This window comes from Scyliorhinus torazame, chromosome 6, assembly GCF_047496885.1.
Source record: "Scyliorhinus torazame isolate Kashiwa2021f chromosome 6, sScyTor2.1, whole genome shotgun sequence".
NCBI lineage: Eukaryota > Metazoa > Chordata > Chondrichthyes > Carcharhiniformes > Scyliorhinidae > Scyliorhinus > Scyliorhinus torazame.
The window spans coordinates 293,400,369-293,417,452 of NC_092712.1; the positions used below are offsets into that span (position 1 = coordinate 293,400,369).

General features: G+C 43.2%; 1 protein-coding gene across 7 annotated transcripts in view; it reads left to right on the forward strand.

Moving 5' to 3' along the window:
* brd9 (bromodomain containing 9) overlaps positions 1–14,686 on the forward strand; it is a 109,308-nt gene extending 94,622 nt beyond the window's left edge. For 5 of the 7 annotated variants that reach the window (XM_072509855.1, XM_072509849.1, XM_072509853.1 and 2 more), the window contains 2 exons: positions 10,952–13,776; positions 14,006–14,686. Coding sequence is in view for 6 of the 7 variants with exons in the window: in XM_072509849.1 (XP_072365950.1) it covers positions 10,952–11,073 (122 nt within the window). In the remaining variant the exon portion in view is untranslated. Of the gene's footprint in view, positions 1–10,215; positions 10,350–10,951; positions 13,777–14,005 lie in introns of all 7 variants that reach the window. The other 2 variants (XM_072509850.1, XM_072509856.1) reach the window with 1 other exon arrangement.
* Positions 14,687–17,084: the final 2,398 nt, after the last annotated feature.

Consider the following 17,084-nt stretch of genomic DNA (forward strand, 5'->3'; position numbering starts at 1 on the left):
GAGGAGCTGATCAAAGGGATAGGAAGCATGCAGGCGGGGAAGGCACCGGGGCCGGACGGTTTCCCGGTCGAGTTCTATAAAAAAAATATGGACCTGTTGGGCCCGCTGTTACTTTGGACCTTTAATGAGGCAAGGGAGGGGGGGCTTTACCCCCGACGATGTCCCGGGCACTGATCTCCTTGATCCTGAAGTGGGACAAGGATCCCCTGCAATGTGGGTCTTACAGACCGATTTCCTTGCTAAATGTAGATGCCAAGGTGCTGGCGAAGGTCTTAGCCTTGAGGATTGTGTGCCGCAGATCATCCATGAAGACCAGACGGGGTTTGTGAAGGGGAGACAGTTGAATGCGAATGTGCGGAGGCTTTTGAACGTTATCATGATGCCGGCGAGGGAGGGGGAGGCGGAGATAGTGGTGGCGATGGACGCTGAGAAAGCCTTCGATAGGGTAGAGTGGGGGTACCTGTGGGAGGTGCTGAAGAGGTTCAGGTTTGGGGAGGGGTTTGTCAGGTGGGTTAGGCTGTTGTATGAGGTCCCGATGGCGAGTGTGGCCACAAATTGGAGGAGGTCCAAGTACTTTCGGTTGCACCGAGGGACGAGACAGGGGTGTCCCCTGTCCCCCCTGCTCTTCGCACTGGCGATTGAACCCCTGGCTATGGCACTGAGAGAGTCGAGGAACTGGAAGGGGTTGGTGCGGGGTGGGGAGAAGCATAGGGTGTCGCTTTATGTGGACGACCTGCTGAATGTGACGGACCCGGTGGGAGGAATGCCAGAGGTAATGAGGATCCTTAGGGAATTTGGGGACTTTTCGGGGTACAAGCTCAATATGGGGAAGAGCGAGCTGTTCGTAGTTCAACTAGGGGACCAGGAGAGGGGGATTGGCGAGCTCCCACTAAAAAGGGCGGAGAGGAGCTTCAGATATTTGGGGGTCCAGGTGGCCAGGAGCTGAGGGGGGCCCTGCATAGGCTTAACTTTACAAGGCTGGTGGAGCAAATGGAGGAGGAGTTCAAGAGGTGGGACGCGTTGCCGCGGTCCTTGGCAGGTAGGGTGCAGTCAATCCAAATGACGGTGCTCCCAAGGTTTTTGTTCCTGTTCCAGTGCCTCCCCGTGTTTATCCCGAAGGCTTGCTTCAGGCGGGTTAACAGGAGTATAATGGGGTTTGTGTGGGCGCGAGGGACTCCGAGGGTGAGAAGGGTGTTCCTGGAGCGGAGTAGAGATAGGGGGGGCTGGCGCTGCCCAACCTCTGTGGGTACTACTGGGCCGCCAATGCGACAATGGTGCGCAAGTGGGTGATGGAGGGGGAGGGGGCTGCATGGAAGAGGCTGGAGACGGCATCCTGTGTGGGTACGAGTCTGAGAGCGCTGGCAACGGCGCCGCTGCCGCTCCCTCCAAGGAGGTATACCACGAGCCCGGTGGTGGTGGTGGCGGCCCTCAAAATTTGTGGGCAGTGGAGGTGGCATGGGGGGGGGGGGGGGGAGTTGGGGAGTTGGGGCCTCGGCGTGGACCCCATTACGGGGGAACCACCGGTTCGCCCCAGGAAGAATAGGTGGAGGGTTTTCGGGGTGGCACAGGACAGGGATACAAAGGTTGGGGGACCTGTTTGTGGATGGGAAGTTCGCGAGCTTGGGTGAGCTGGAGGAGAGGTACGGGCTCCCCCCGGGGAACACCTTCAGGTACTTACAGGTAAGGGCGTTTGCCAGATGGCAGGTGGTGGAATTCCCGCGGCTACTGCCACACACAGTACAGGACAGGGTGCTCGCGGTGGGGGGGGGGGGAGATCTCGGAAACTTACCAGGTGATGCAGGAGGAGGAGGAGGCGTCGGTGGTGGAGTTGAAAGGTAAGTGGGAGGAGGAGTTGGGGGAGGAGATCGAGGAGGGGACGTGGGCAGATGCCCTAGGGAGGGTGAACTCTTCCTCTTCGTACACGAGGCTCAGCCTCATACAGTTTAAGGTGCTGCACAGGGCACACATGACCGGGACATGGATGAGCCGGTTCTTTGGGGGTGAGGACAGGTGTGTTCGGTGGTCAAGGTGCCCAGCAAATCACACCCATATGTTCTGGGCATGCCTAGCGCTGGAGGAATTTTGGAAGAGCGTAGTGAGGCCGGTGTCGAGGGTGGTAGGATCCAGGGTCAAACTGGGCTGGGGGCTCGCAATATTTGGGGTGGCAGAGGAGCCGGGAGTGCAGGAGGCCGGAATTCTGGCCTTTGCGTCCCTGGTAGCCCAGCGAAGGATTCCCCTTCAGTGGAAAGATGCGAGGCCCCCAAGCGTGGAATCCTGGATCAGCGATATGGCAGGGTTCATTAAATTGGAGAGGGTGAAATTCGCCTTGAGAGGGTCGGTACAAGGGTTCTTTAGGCAGTGGCAACCGTTCTTAGACTTTCTGGCAGAACGATAGACATTGGTCAATGGCAGCAGCAGCTCGGGGGCGGGGGGGGGGGTTAACTTTATTTTTGCTTATGTTATTTACACTGGAGGGTCTGAGGGGGTGTATACACCTGTTGTGTTAAGTTGGGGTGTTAATGTTAATTTATTATTTATGTACAGGGGGGGGGGGGGTTTGGGGGGTTGCTTTTTTTTAGATTGTGTTTTGTACTTAACCCTGTTGAGTTCTTTTTTCTTTCTCATTTTGTTATTGATATTTTATGAAAACCTTTAATAAAAATTATTTAAAAAACAAAAAGATGTTGCGTATGGTTTTGTGATTCACTTGTGTTCCATGCATTCTATTCACAAAACCCTGCAGTGATGAGTGGAAATGATCATAGCCTTAATAAAAGAATATTAGTGAAAGTTTGATAAGGTTGCCCTCATCTAAGGTGTATATCTAAAAGTATACTTACAGGGGTTTTGGTAGTGAAAATGTTGTTCTTGTATGCAGCCCAAAAAGCTTGCCACATGTTACCTGAACAGTTTTCTCTAATCATGTAAAGTATCTTTAGCTATTCGCTTGAAGGAAAAATAACTTATCACTCACATCCTTCCACAAAAGAAATACATGATCATGTGTGTGAAGTATGTGTGAAAAATGTGATCTTGTGTGCTAATTTTCAGGAGATAAAAAGTGGATGAGTATAGTGCAACTTTACAAAAAGGGCATTAAGCTAATGATCTTGCCCTTGTTTTGAAAGTCTCTAGCACGCATATATATAATTTTGGGAATAGAAGTCTCAACCAAAGTAGATACTTTTAATATCTCGTGAATCATTAGTTAACAAGAAATTAATGCAATGCTACCAAGTGCAGCGACAGTGAGACGGGTGCGGGAAATCCAGTTTTTGTCATTCTAGCCTTCAGGACGTTATCGGTCTTCTGCCTTGTTTTTCTCAAAGGATGCAATGCCAGGATAGGATTACTCTTAAGTAATGTTAGCCCATGTCTCCAATCAAGCTGTGCAATGTTAACACATCTGAAAGCTGGCAGTTATTAATTGTAGGTCTGTTGAATACTACCACTATCATATGTGGTTATCAAGTTGGAAGGAAGTGTTTTCTCAGTCAGTATGACAACGTGAATGGTTTGCTTGTTAATTATTCAAACATAAATGTCACAAATGACACCAAGTCTTTTTTTTGCCACAAGTCATCGGGTTCAATTCCCTAATTTAACAATGCTGTATGCAACTACACATTATTTATTTCATTCAAAACTGCTTTAACCACTTATGTAGCTTATTTAACTATAGTCAGTTGAAGAACAAATTTAACTTGGGTAGGCATAGAAGGAGATGTTAAGGTTGAGGTGGTGAAAGTGAAAATCAGTGAGCTATGTAAGAAAAACAATTGCTCCTTGACTAACGTATTTGTGTGTGTGCCCCAGAACAAAAGTTGTGGTTCAGTGCACCATTGCCAAAAAGCTCATCAGACTCCTGCTGAACACACACTGATATAAAGCAGAGGCATTCAGCACCCAGGGCCTCACTTTTTGTAGTCCTTCAGAAATCGTAAGCCTTTTCCTGTTCATCCAAAAAACTGTGTAGAATAGAACAGCACTCTTTGAGAATGTGGACCTGTGCTTAAATATCGCTGTTGTCCCAGAACCTCAATACAAATGTGATGAGTGTCTCAAATTGCATAGAGTCACTTCAAATGGAATCAGTTTTGTCCATTTTGAATGTTCTGACATCCCCCCCCCTCTTTACAATTGAGGAAAGATCTCAGAACTTTGGAGAGCAGCACAAAAATAGCTGTGCAGTTTCAACTGCTTATTTGGCTGCAGGTCTTTCTCAATGTTGGGGAAAGGTGTGTATATGCCAGCAGTATGGAATTGGCACGAACTAGTGGTCAGGGCCACTCTTGGCATTGATCCCTCCAATACTGGCTGCCTGAGGTTGTACATGACAAATGGCTACTTTGCTAAGTTACCAGAACTGTACACCTCCATCCTCAGAGGAGCACATTGAAGAAAAAGAAGGTTCTGCACTAAGTGATCATTGTCATGCTGGTCAAGTTTTATTTGTTGACAGATGGAAAATGTGTGCCGAAATATAGGTTATAATTTTCGCCTGTCATGTTCAGAGATAATCTTTATTAGTGTCACAAGTGGGCTTACATTAACACTGCAATGAAATTACTGTGAAAATCCCCTAGTTGCCACTCTACGGTGCCTGTTCGGGTACACTGAGGGAGAATTCAGAATGTCCAATTCCTCTAACAAACACATCCTTCAGGACTTGTGGGAGGAAACTGAGGCACTCGGAGGAACCCCACGCAGACACAGGAAGAACGTGCAGACTCCGCACAGACAGTGGCCCAAGGCGGGAATCAAACCCAGATCCCTGGTGCTGTGAAGCAACAGTGTTAACCACCATGCCACCCTAATACCAGTTATCAAAACAATAGTAATGTTCAGCTTCAATGTATGTTGAGTCCTCTTTCTCAACGCCCTGTGTAGTATTTGCATGATGTAAATTGTACATGAGCAGGGTGCTCATGAGATGACATGTTACATAGATGAGCTAGAATTTTTATAACCCAGCACTAACAGGCAGAAACAGTGAATGCCCATATGTTTAAATCCTAAGTTGTCAGCATTTTGTGTGATGCGTGTATCTGTGACGGTATTTAAACTGTATATGGTATTGCAGTGCGAATTCACAGCCTTTCAGTTTACCTCAATTGTCCTAACTTCCCATGATATTTAAAAAATCTTGCTGCATAGTTTAATCTGCCTTTAATCTCCTTTTAATAAAGTAAAGAAAATTGTACGGACTCTTAAAAAATGTTACTGTGTGGCAAGCCTTGGTCAGCAAAAATCAGAGTCTTTGTTTTACCTGCATTTATTACTCTGAAGAGGACACCCTTGAGGTCAATATTACCATGCCGACTGATGCTATTAAGTATTTCCTTTAACCCCAACACAAACCTCATGCTTAATTGCGTCTGATTAAATTTTCTTGTGCATCTGCAATCATTCCCAGTACAGAAATGCTTGCATTTGTACGCTCCGCATCTTAAAGGGAATGTATCCCTGTACTCCCTCTGATTTCTGATGTAAACTGTAGGGGTTTACAGTGATGTGACACTGACAGAGTACACTTTCCCAGAACAGATATTTTCACTTGCCTATCTTCAGTCATCTTGCAAACCCCCTTGGCAACAGTGTTGGATTGGATTTAAGTTTATTGTCACTTGTACCGAGTTACAATGAAAAGTATTGTTCTGCGTATAGTCCAGGCAGATCGTTCCATACATGAGAAACATAGGACATACAATGTAAATACATAGACATTGGGTGAAGTGTATAGACTGTAGTGCTACAAGCTGCCAAGACGCTCGGGACACACTGCTCGGAGTTGCTGGTCGGTGCGGAGTGTGTCTGACGGGGATACCCACGGTAAAAGATTCGTGGAGAAATCAGATCAGTCCAGTCCATAAGAGGGTCATTCAGGAGTCTGGTAACAGCGGGGAAGAAGCTGTTTTTGAACCTGTTACTGCTTGTTCTCAGACTTCTGTATCTCCTGCCCAAAGGAAGAGAGAATAACAAGGATGGGAGGGGGTCTTTGATTATGCTGCCCGCTTTCCCAAGACAGTGTGAGGTGTTGACAGAATCTGTGGATGTGAGACAGGTTCGCGTGATGGACTCAGTTGTGTTCACGACAAAGTGCTAAAGCTGTGAGTTGCATCATTTGTGGTGGAATAACAAACTTTTTTTTAGCTCAACTATTTCTTTAACTTTTATTGCTATTTGAAAGCACACTGTCACTATTTCTTTTTAGCAAGATATTGTTCCTTCCTATTGTCACTTCTTAAAGGCAGGTACTGGAACTTCTAGCTCCCTGCTCATTATGGAATTAGACATATTCATAGAATCATAGAATTTACAGTGCAGAAGGAGGCCATTCGGCCCATCGAGTCCGCACTGACCCCCGGAAAGAGCACCCCACCCAAGCCGACACCTCCACCCTATCCCAGTAACCCCACCCAATCTTTTTGGACATTAAGGGCAATTTAGCATGGCAAATCCACCTAACCTGCACATCTTTGGACTGTGGGAGGAAACCTAAACACCTGGAGGAAACCCACGCAGACACTGGGAAAACGTGCAGACTTCGCACAGACAGTGGCCAAGCAGGGAATCGATCCTGGGACCCTGGAGCTGTGAGGCACAGAGCTAACCACTGTGCTACCATGCCACCCACTTCTACAAAGCAGAAGCGGGCTGTTCACAACTAATCCAGGTTGGTGAATATTTGATCAGTGGTCCTAATCCCAAATGCCTACCCTGTTCCCATATACCTTAATGATTCCCCCTTTTGTTTAACTGCCTATTTACCCACTTAATATTTGCATGGTTCCTCCATCTTTGAGTAACTCTGCTAATGGATTCCACACCCTCATAGCAATCTTGTGTTTAAAAGAAAATGGTTCTCTCACTCTTTGACCTCCAAGTCTAATATGTCTCTTAAATCAGTGTCCTGCCACCTTTGAATCAATGGAAATTGTCTGTGTCCATCCTGCTCTGTATTACATCAGCAAGACAAGGAAGAGGGGAGAGATAGAGCATGAGGCGATGCAGAAAAAAGTCACACGGCTCTGATCTGCAATGTCAGGTATGCAAATAGAATAGAGAGATTTGGGGTTTTCAGCACGGAAATAAGACTCCTGAAACAAAGTATTTTAGAGAGCTTTACAATAGTAATGGTACGCATATGGAAAAACCTAATATAGCTTAAATAAAACTGGGAGTAAAGTGAGAAATACAGCTTCAAACTGGTAAAAGATAATTTTATAAATAGTATATAGTTCTTCATGCAGAAAGGAATCAATACTTGGAAAGAACTGTCATTTAAGAAACAAACTGATGCAGCACTATGAGTGAATTAAAATGGGTTGTATGGTCTTCATTTGTAATTACTTTGTGACCTGTTTCTGTAATATCGTTTTTTTTAATGCATTCTGGCTTAGCTGATGGCTCAGTAATTATGTTGCTATGGCATCTGAAGAGTGAAAGTAGGATTAATCATTCTGTAATTGGTACTCATGTAGTCCTTATGGCCATGGTCTAATAGATTGTGAAATGTACGATTTTTCAGGTAACATAAATGTAACCTTTCAGGTGTTTGAGGATCTCATTCTGCATGCAGTCTGCATCTGCTTTAGTTACAACTACTATTGTTTATTTGCTAATTCAGTGCCCTGTATAGTGTGCACTATACATTTTTTCCAGTAATAAATAGCTTTATAAATCATTTGCAAAAGATTAAATACGCAAACTTTACCAAATTTATAACTTTTACACAGCATGCATCCAAAAATAAGTTGTTGAATTCCTTGGGCAAGAGCTTCCGAACCCGCCAAAGGTTCACCCCAGCCACGGGCTTCCCAGCGGCATGGATGGATTCAATGGGAAATCCCATTGGCAGCGCCAGGGAATCCCGATGCCAACCAACGGCTGGCCACCTCCCGCCATCGAGAAGCACGCCGCAAGGAGGCCAGAGAATCTTACCTCTTGTTATTTTAATAATTAAACGTTTTTATAGCATTTTGCTCTTTAGAGTTGCAGTATCTGCAGAGGTCGATAGATGCAGTACAAGACATCTCATCCTCTTCAGCGACATCACTGAAGCACAGCCACTTAACCTTTCAGTTAAGTTTATGGATGTCCTCGGAAATTTATGAGAGGCTCTTTTAAAATAAAATTTAAAATTCAACTGAGCATTGGAGTGGAAAGACAAAAAACGACAGTTCAGCCCTACAGTACTTGGATAGACAAAGGGTAACGCTGATTAGAGACCAAAAAATAATCATCTTGTGGAGACAGAGGGCATGGCTGAGGAACTTAATGAGTACTTTGCATCTGTTTTTAAAGAAGGGGATGCTGTCAGTGTCACAATTAACGAGGAGGTAGTGGAGACCTTGGATCTGATTAAAAATAGATCAAGGAAGTACTCAAAAGGCTGGCCGTTCAGTTGGAGGATTGCAAGTGTTCAGAAAAGAAAGGGATAAACTCAGCAACAACCTGCATAATTGGAACTTTGAAAAATATGAGTTAATAAATAAAAGCCAGCATGGATTTGCTCAATGCGAATCATGTTTGACTAACTTGATTGAGCTCTTTAAAATAACAGAGGATTGATGAAAACGATAGTGGCTGCATGGATTCTAAAAGAGTGGTTTTTCAGAATGGAGGAAAGTGATATCATATCGCTGAGGATTAGGTATCAAAACCACTGCTCTTTTTGATACAAATCACTTGAACCTGGGATACAGTGTGTAATTTTGAACTTTTCAGATGAGTCGTGAAAGTTGGGAGGGAAAAAGTAATTTAGTGCAGAAGGTGGTAATTTTAAGGACATACACCGGAAAAATCAGAAAATGAAATTTAAAGCAGTGACATGATTAATTTTGATAGGAAGAATGAGGAGAGGCTGTAAAAACTAAAATTATATAATTTGAAATGATATGCAGGATTTGAGACCCCTGGGGAAGGGAGTCTATGTTTAGAAATCTTTGACGGTGGCAGGACATGTTGCGAAAGCTGTTGAAAAGACTTACAGGATCCATGACAAGTATAAAGAACAAGGAGATTATGCTGAACCTTTTTCCAAAGCACTGGCTAGGCCCCAGTTGGAAGTATTGTATTCAATTCTGTGTACCACACTTTTGGTAGGGTGCCAGGGCTTTGGAAAGGAACAGGGGAGATTAAGAAAAATGTGGGGGACTGCAGGTTTGTGTTGACTCCAGAAACGTTCTTCGAGCAGAGAAGGCTGAGGAGAAATTTGTTGAGATGTTCAAAATGATCAAGGGTTTTGATGGGTCAAATGATGAAGAAGGGTGGTAACTAGAGGACACCGATTTAAGGTCATTGGCAAAAGACCCATGTGTGACATGAGGAAATAAAAATCATGGCCTGGAATTTTCTGCCGGTTCTCGCCAGTGGGATCACCTGGTCCTGCCAACAGCGAACTCCCACCTGGGTTTCCCAACGGCGGGGATGCATAAAACGGGGAATTATTATTAACACTGTCGCCGGCCAATGGTGGGCGGCCTTCCTCGCCGCAAAACACACGGGGGGGGCCCGCCCAGGATCTGGAATGTACCACTTGAATGCATGGTGGGAGCATTGTAACCTGCAACGGGAATTTGGATAAACACATGAAGGGGCAGAAATTTGCAGGGCTAAGGGGAAAGTGGGAGTTATTGAATAACGTTGTCAAAGAATGGAACCGATTGGCCTCCTGTGCCAAACGATTCTATTCTTACTCATCCACTGGGCTCCCACTTCTGTGCAATTACAAAACTTTAGAAACCATTCTTTTGCAAAATTGCTACTGGTTAATGCTCCATGTTGAAAGTAGTTGGTTGGGAGCTGATTTCTTTCAATAGTTTTACTGCTGATTCCTCTACTTGACCCATTGATATTTGAATGGAAAAGCCCAGTGTTTTAAACAAGTCTAAACAACATTTTCTTTTATAGCACAAGCTTGCACTCTGCTCTGCCCAATCTAGCATTAGAATTGAATGTGTTTGCTGCTAGAGTAAGGTGCTTCTAGCATGCCCCATTAGACAATACACATTTGGGTTTTTAAAACTTATTCCCAGTAAGTTTTGTAAGTGCAAACTGATAACAACAGTAGTGAGGCTAACAGGGCATCTTGGACTTTGGTGAACAATGGAGCAAGTAGCATGTCTCCTAAGCAATGAGATTTAAGGATTGAAAAATATCCAGAACTGAACAGCAGGGCAAATTAAAATGGTGAATTCAATGTCAAAACAGTCACAGAACGAAGAAAGGAGACAGAACGGAAAAACGTCTACGTTTTAGAATGTTACATTTATAAAACTTGGCTCAATTTACAACCAGAAAGAATGAAACTCCACACTTAGAATTGTTCACTTTTTAGGCAAGAGGTGAGTAGCAATCAAAAACAATTTCTGACATTAAAGGCTATTTATGTTCATCATTAATCTTATCACAGAAAGTTAAGTCTAATGGGCAGTTAGTGTGCAAATACAACAATTTTGGATTAAGTGAAGAATGCTGTTTCCATGAAGCTAATGGCAAGCAACACAATTGGCCAACAACTTGTAATTTGCACTTCACAAGGCATCTCTTCCTGATACAGGTTGTAGGTCAGTTTGCGTGTCAGTAACTATGCACATCATTTGTATGCCTTTACATTTTCAGATTTAGTTTTTAAACCTGGCCTCTGTTTGATCTAAGGGCTTTCTGTATTTGGATAATAGATCTCCATGGTAACAATATGGTGGTGTGACCTCACTTCACAATTAAACAATTTATCTTCAATCATAAATATTTAATTTGGCACCAGAATTGTGATTACTTGGTAAAAGCAGTGCCATGACTAGACCATCCTAGTTTCACCTAAGGAGCTGAGCCAGATTCTGCATTCTGAATTAAATATATGTGATTGACTTACTGTTTAAATGCTTCTTTGTAAACGTGTTGACTTTTGTCAAAATGGCACCCTGATTTTCTTCTTTCTCTGTAGGAAGTCCTCCTCACCTGAGTGTCGGAGAACAGGGAAACCTGGTCCAAGACTTCCGTGAATTTCTTCAGTCGCCGAGTAATACAGCTGCAGGCAGCCTAAACCGGAATAGTGAAAACACCTAGTACAGAAGTAGGCCATCCTGTGGCAAAAGTAGACCATCCTGTGGCAAACGTAGGCCAACCTGTCAAGCAAAAGAATGGATTCCTCTTCACTTTTACATACAGACCTGAGAGTATAAGAAAGAGACTTTCCAATAGCTTTTAACTGCACGGAGGACAATTTCTAACTTGAAATCTCCTGAAACGCGAAGGAAGTCTCCAGTTCTCATTTCCGTGTGCATTGAATGAACAGAAGTTATTAGATCATGTATGTAACATATACTGTCCAGTCTTTACATAACCGCACGTGTTTATGTTATGTGAATTGAGAAATTTCCACTTGTTTTTGTCAGGTAGGTGTGTTCTAGCAGTTTTGAAGTTTGTACAGTTTTTAAAAGTAGCTTTGTATATAGGATTTCTTGGTTTTAATCTTGTTCATCAGTGTCGATGGTATGTATGCATTTTCAAGCATTCATTCACCTTTTCAAAAACGTATTCTAAATGTTGATGTTTCTTGGGAAAATGGCACTTAACAAATGTATAAGTGTGCATGATCCATTCATCTGCTTCCACCCCGCTGAGAATAGGTGCAACAAACTTCAAAGTAACACAAAAGCAAAATAGTACGGATGCTGGAAAAGCTCCGATGGTCCGGCAGCAGCTGTGGAGAGAAACAGTGTTAACGTTTCACGTTGTGTTGCCTTTCATCAGAACTGGGTTCACCAGAAGGGTTCCGACTAGTCTGAATTCCTCTTTAACACACTACAGGACTGTGATATCAGGATTTATACATACCTTAGAAAGGTAAATGAGATAGTGACCACTATCTTAGTCTGCTAATTTTTATGTATTAAGCTAAATGACAGCTTGTGTGGGAGTTTGTTTCAAGAAGTGTCTTTACTAGGATTTCGAAAAAGTATACCAAGACTTAACTGAATCTGGTGATTCCTGACCGGATCAGTTGAAATTGAGGTGGACTTTTCAAATATGTGGTTGGGTAGCAGACCACTGACTCTTGTAGCTTGTTCCATGAGCTCCCATTGCAGCATTATCTCTGGTTTTGCTGATCTCAGATTGACAGCTTTCGTGATGCTCATCTTAATTTTTGATTAGCCTGACTTTCTTTGTGGGGACGTTTGCATTACAACATGGGAGATTGTCCTAAGTCCGAAAATTGGACCCGCAATTATTAGACAATGCACCTGTAAAGGAACGGGTCCAGTTTTCGGCCGTTATTTTAAATGGAGGAAAATGGGATGGCCGTATGTAGGTATGGCCACTGATCCACTCAATAGGGCCAGTTTAGCTCCAATCGTTGGACAGCTGGCTTGTGATGCAGAGCAAGGCCAACGGTGTGGGTTCAATCCCCACACTGGCTGAGGTTATTCATGAAGGCCACGTCTTCTCAACCTTGCACCTCGCCTGAGGTGTGGTGATCCTCAGGTTAAATCACCACCAGTCAACTCTTCTTCCACCCGCTCCCTCAAAGGGGAAAGCAGCCTATGGTCATCTGGGACTATGGCGACTTCCTTAGCCCGAGGAATATCTCCCCCATATTCTCCAAAGTTTGGCAATTTCACATACCTCTTGATTTTACTAGAATATTGATGTCCTGCAGTTTAACCAAATATACTGTTATCACTCTGTTTACTTGTCATCATATTTGTGGTACTTAGTTTCGGACAATTCAACTTAAACTAACACATGATCTTGTCAATATGCCTTATTATGGACTATGCTAACTCATTTCTTCTATTTGCTCCCAATGCCAGCATTTCATCCTTGCATTGTATACTCAAAATACTTTCATATACAACCCAAGTTTAGACAGACAGACACGTGGCTCTTGTAAGTTTCACAGCTCAAGTGAACAAAAATGTTGCATGTCCACCACCATCATACTTGCAACATTGAAAGAATGTGCTTATAAGAAATTGTTTCTAATAAATATTCTAAATTAGAATTTGTTGCAGAAAAAAATCAAAACCTTTGTAACATGCATATTAAATTTAAATTTTTATTGGAATAGATTTGATGGAGAGTCATTGCTGAACATGAAACCACGGGGGAGGCAGTTGTAATGCCGCTGGATTAGTTATCCAGAGACCCAAGGTAATACACTGGGGACATGGGTTCGAATCCTGCCATGGCGGATGGTGAGATTAGAATTTAATTTTAAAAGTATAAATCTGTAATTGTCTAATGATGACCATGTGTTAGGAAACAAAGGCAGTTTTTAAAGGATTTATATTTGTATTGGTAAACATTAAGTGTGTTTAATTTAGTGTTTCTGTGGAAGGAAGTTAGATTCATGCTGGACAAAGGTTTTTTTATGTGTGGGGGTTGGTTAAGTTCCAACTGTGATTCTATTGTGCTTGGAGAGTGTAGAAGCTTGAAGAGTAAATAAAAGCCGTGAAAAGTATAAGTCGTTGCTTACCAGCTGGTGCCCTGAAAGGTAGAGAAGTTTTAGTTTAGCTAAATTTGAGGGCAGTTGGGGAAAGGATACTGGGAACAACTCCCAAGTCTGCCAGGAAAAGCTGGATAGGACAAGAGAGTTCCAAAGATGCAAACTTCCTAAGGAACAAGATGTAATCCAGGGAATTGGGACAGAGAGAATGTTTATGACACCTGAGAGCAAGTAGAATTTAAGGAAGAGTAAATAAAGTGTTCTGAGTTAAAGAGACAATTTCAGTAATTAGATTTAAAGTGGGACCGCAGACTACAGAGGTACAAAGAACAAAGAACAAAGAAATGTACAGCACAGGAACAGGCCCTTCGGCCCTCCAAGCCCGTGCCGACCATACTGCCCGACTAAACTACAATCTTCTACACTTCCTGGGTCCGTATCCTTCTATTCCCATCCTATTCATATATTTGTCAAGATGCCCCTTAAATGTCCCTATCGTCCCTGCCTCCACTACCTCCTCCGGTAGTGAGTTCCAGGCACCCACTAGAGGTGGGTGAAATGTTTGATGCTATCTTAATACAGTCTGGGATAGAGAGTTTTAAATATTATGAGCAGTTTGCACAGCAGTCAAGACAAAGAAATCCTAAAGGGGTTGGTGAAATTCTGGGCTGGATTTGCTGTTAAAAGTGGAGTGGAAGCTTTGTTTAAAAGTGACATTTGTAAAACCTGGACTGGAGTTTGGAATGTAAACCATGAAGGGAAAGCATTATTATTAAGAGAGCATTGAGTGTTTTTGGGAGTGAGTTTGGAAAGTTATAGGAGCAGAATTAGGCGATTCGGCCCATTAAGACTGCTCTGCCATTCGATCCTGGCTGATAGGGTTCTCATCCCTATTCTCCTGCCTTCTCCCTGTAATCATCTGGGGAGATTCTGAAAAGAAAGCCACAGACACTAACTTGGTTTCAGAGCAGAATGATGTATTTGACCACAGCCAATCTGTGTGCCTAAAAGGGACTGTGTGGGTTAATGGGACCATTAAAATATACTTTGTAATCCGTGTTAATCTTCAAATTGATGTGCATTTGTTAAGCTAGAGGGGAGTAAAGGAGTATTGTATAATCAACTTTTCATGTTTAATGATTTTATTCTTGTTGCTAAAACTAATTAGCAGTCCTGTGACTCTGTTCCTCCACGTTTTATAAAAAATAAATAAAAATGACTATCTTTTGAGCCAGGGTTCCATTCTGGTATCTTCCCACCCAGTTATAACATCAATTGGGATTGCAACACATGATTGTCGATTAGTAAACACCCATCTGGTTCCCTAATGTCCTTTAGGGAAGGAAATCTGTCATCCTTACCTAATTTTGCCTACATGTGACTCCAGATCAACAGCAATATGTTGACTCTAAATGCCCTCAGGGGTGGGTAATAAATACTGGCCCAGCCAGGCCACCTACATCTCGTGAACATATTTTTCTAAAAACAAGTAAAATGAAACAAAAGCCATGTGGTGAAATTTATGAAAATGTTGTCAAATGAACTTCGCGATGACCAAAATATTGTGTTTTCTTTATCTTCTGGAAATTCTGGTTCTGTACAGTGGTGGCCCCTCAGATACTGAAGTAGTCAGTGTCCATATGTAGCAAGACCGGGACAATATACCAGCTCGGGCTGACAAATGGCGAATACCATTACCTGGCACCTATGTGGCACGAACTGCCACCTCCAACGCGAGAGAATCTAACCATCTCCCCTTGACATACAATAGCATTTACATTGCTGATTCCCCCGTTATCAACATTCGAGGATGGGGTTTCCATTAACCGGAAACTGAGCTGGACCAGCGACTTAAATATTGTGGCTAGACATGCGGGTCAGAGGAATCCTGCAGTGAGTAACTCACTATCTGACCTAATATATTTTTCACTTGCCTGGGTGAGTGCCGATCCAACAGCATTAAAAGCTGGATGCTATACAGGACAAAGCAGCCTCTTTGATAGGCACCGAGTGCAGATCCAACAACACTAAAAGCTAGACACCACCCAGGCCAAAGCAGCCTCCTTGATTGGCACCCCATCCAGCACCATAAGCATCTCTCCCTCCATCACTGATGTGGAGATGCCAGCGTTGGACTCGGGTGAGCACAGTAAGAAGTCTTACATTGTAAGACTTCTTCCTGTCCATCACTGATGCACGATGGCAGCAGTGTGTGTTGCATACACAATGCGCTGCAGCAACTCATCAAGGTTTCTTCAACAGCCCCTTTCAAACCTGCAACCTCGACCACTTGGGAGAACAATGAGAATGCCATCACCTGCAAGTTCACCTTCAAGCTGCAACCATCCTGACTTGAAGCTATATTGCCATTCATGGGCATTGGATCAAAATCCTGGAACCTCTTTCCTAACAGCACTGTAGGTGTACTGACACTACATGGACTGCAGCAGGTCATGAGGGGTCCTCACCACCACCTTATCAAGGGCAACAAATGCTGGCCTAGCCATAACACCCTCCTCCTGTGAACAATTTTTTTTATTGTCATTTTTGACATTGTCTCGTATTATGCCAAAGAATCAGGATTTAGATTATTTTGAAATGACTTCTGTAATAGATCCCTGGTTTGTGGAACAACAGTTTAAGTTGCTCTTATAAATTTTCAACTCCACAAAGTAAAATTTTGATATAATGCAGTTCTAATACTGTGAATGCAGGGATTAGGTGAAATCCAGTTGCTATTTACAATTGCTTTTCTGGTATTTCTATAGCTTCAGAAGTGACACAATTCCAACATTCTTGTGAAAATTTTTCAAATTCTCTTTAGTTATGCAGACTATAACATTAAATATTTCAATCCAAAGTGGTTTAAAATTACTTCGACTTAGATTTTTCATTTTCTTCACGATATCCTTTCTTACATCACTCCTTTATTGAAATTTTTGAAATATTTTGTCTTGGCAGAGCTAATGACTGGGCCTCATTATGCTATCACCTGTATACTGGCTCAGTGGTAGTCTTATACTTGTGCCCTAAGTCAGAATAGTGCATGGTCCAGCCCCACTCTAGGACACTAACAAGGCTGATATTTCATTGAGGTACCAGGAAAGTATTGCACTCAACTTTTGAAATGAGGCATTAATCTGAGGTGATGTAAAATATCCATGGTACTATTTGAAAGTAGGCGGGCCTGGCCTATATTTATCTTTTCGCCAACACCATCGAAACAAATCAATTGGTCATTTATCTCAGTCTTCTTTGTAGGGCCTCAATGCACAACTTGTCTGCCATGTTAGCCTACATATCAACAGTGACTATACTTCAAAATTAATTCATTGCCTGTTGGATACTTTAGGGGCATCTTGGAAACATGAAAGATGCTGCATATTGCAAGTTTATCTGCGGAGATTCGTAATTATGACTGAGTTTTCAGTTGTATAATGTGTCACAGAAGAACATCCAGCTTTTCGTTTATTATTAATTTATCCCATTATACTCAGTACTTTTTTTTTGCAACAGGATGGGCGGGATTCTCCGAAATGGAGGCAGAGTGTTCCCGTCGTCGTGAACGCCGTTGAGGTTCACGACAGCGCGAAACGGCCCCAATCCCGACCGACTCAGGGCCCGATAA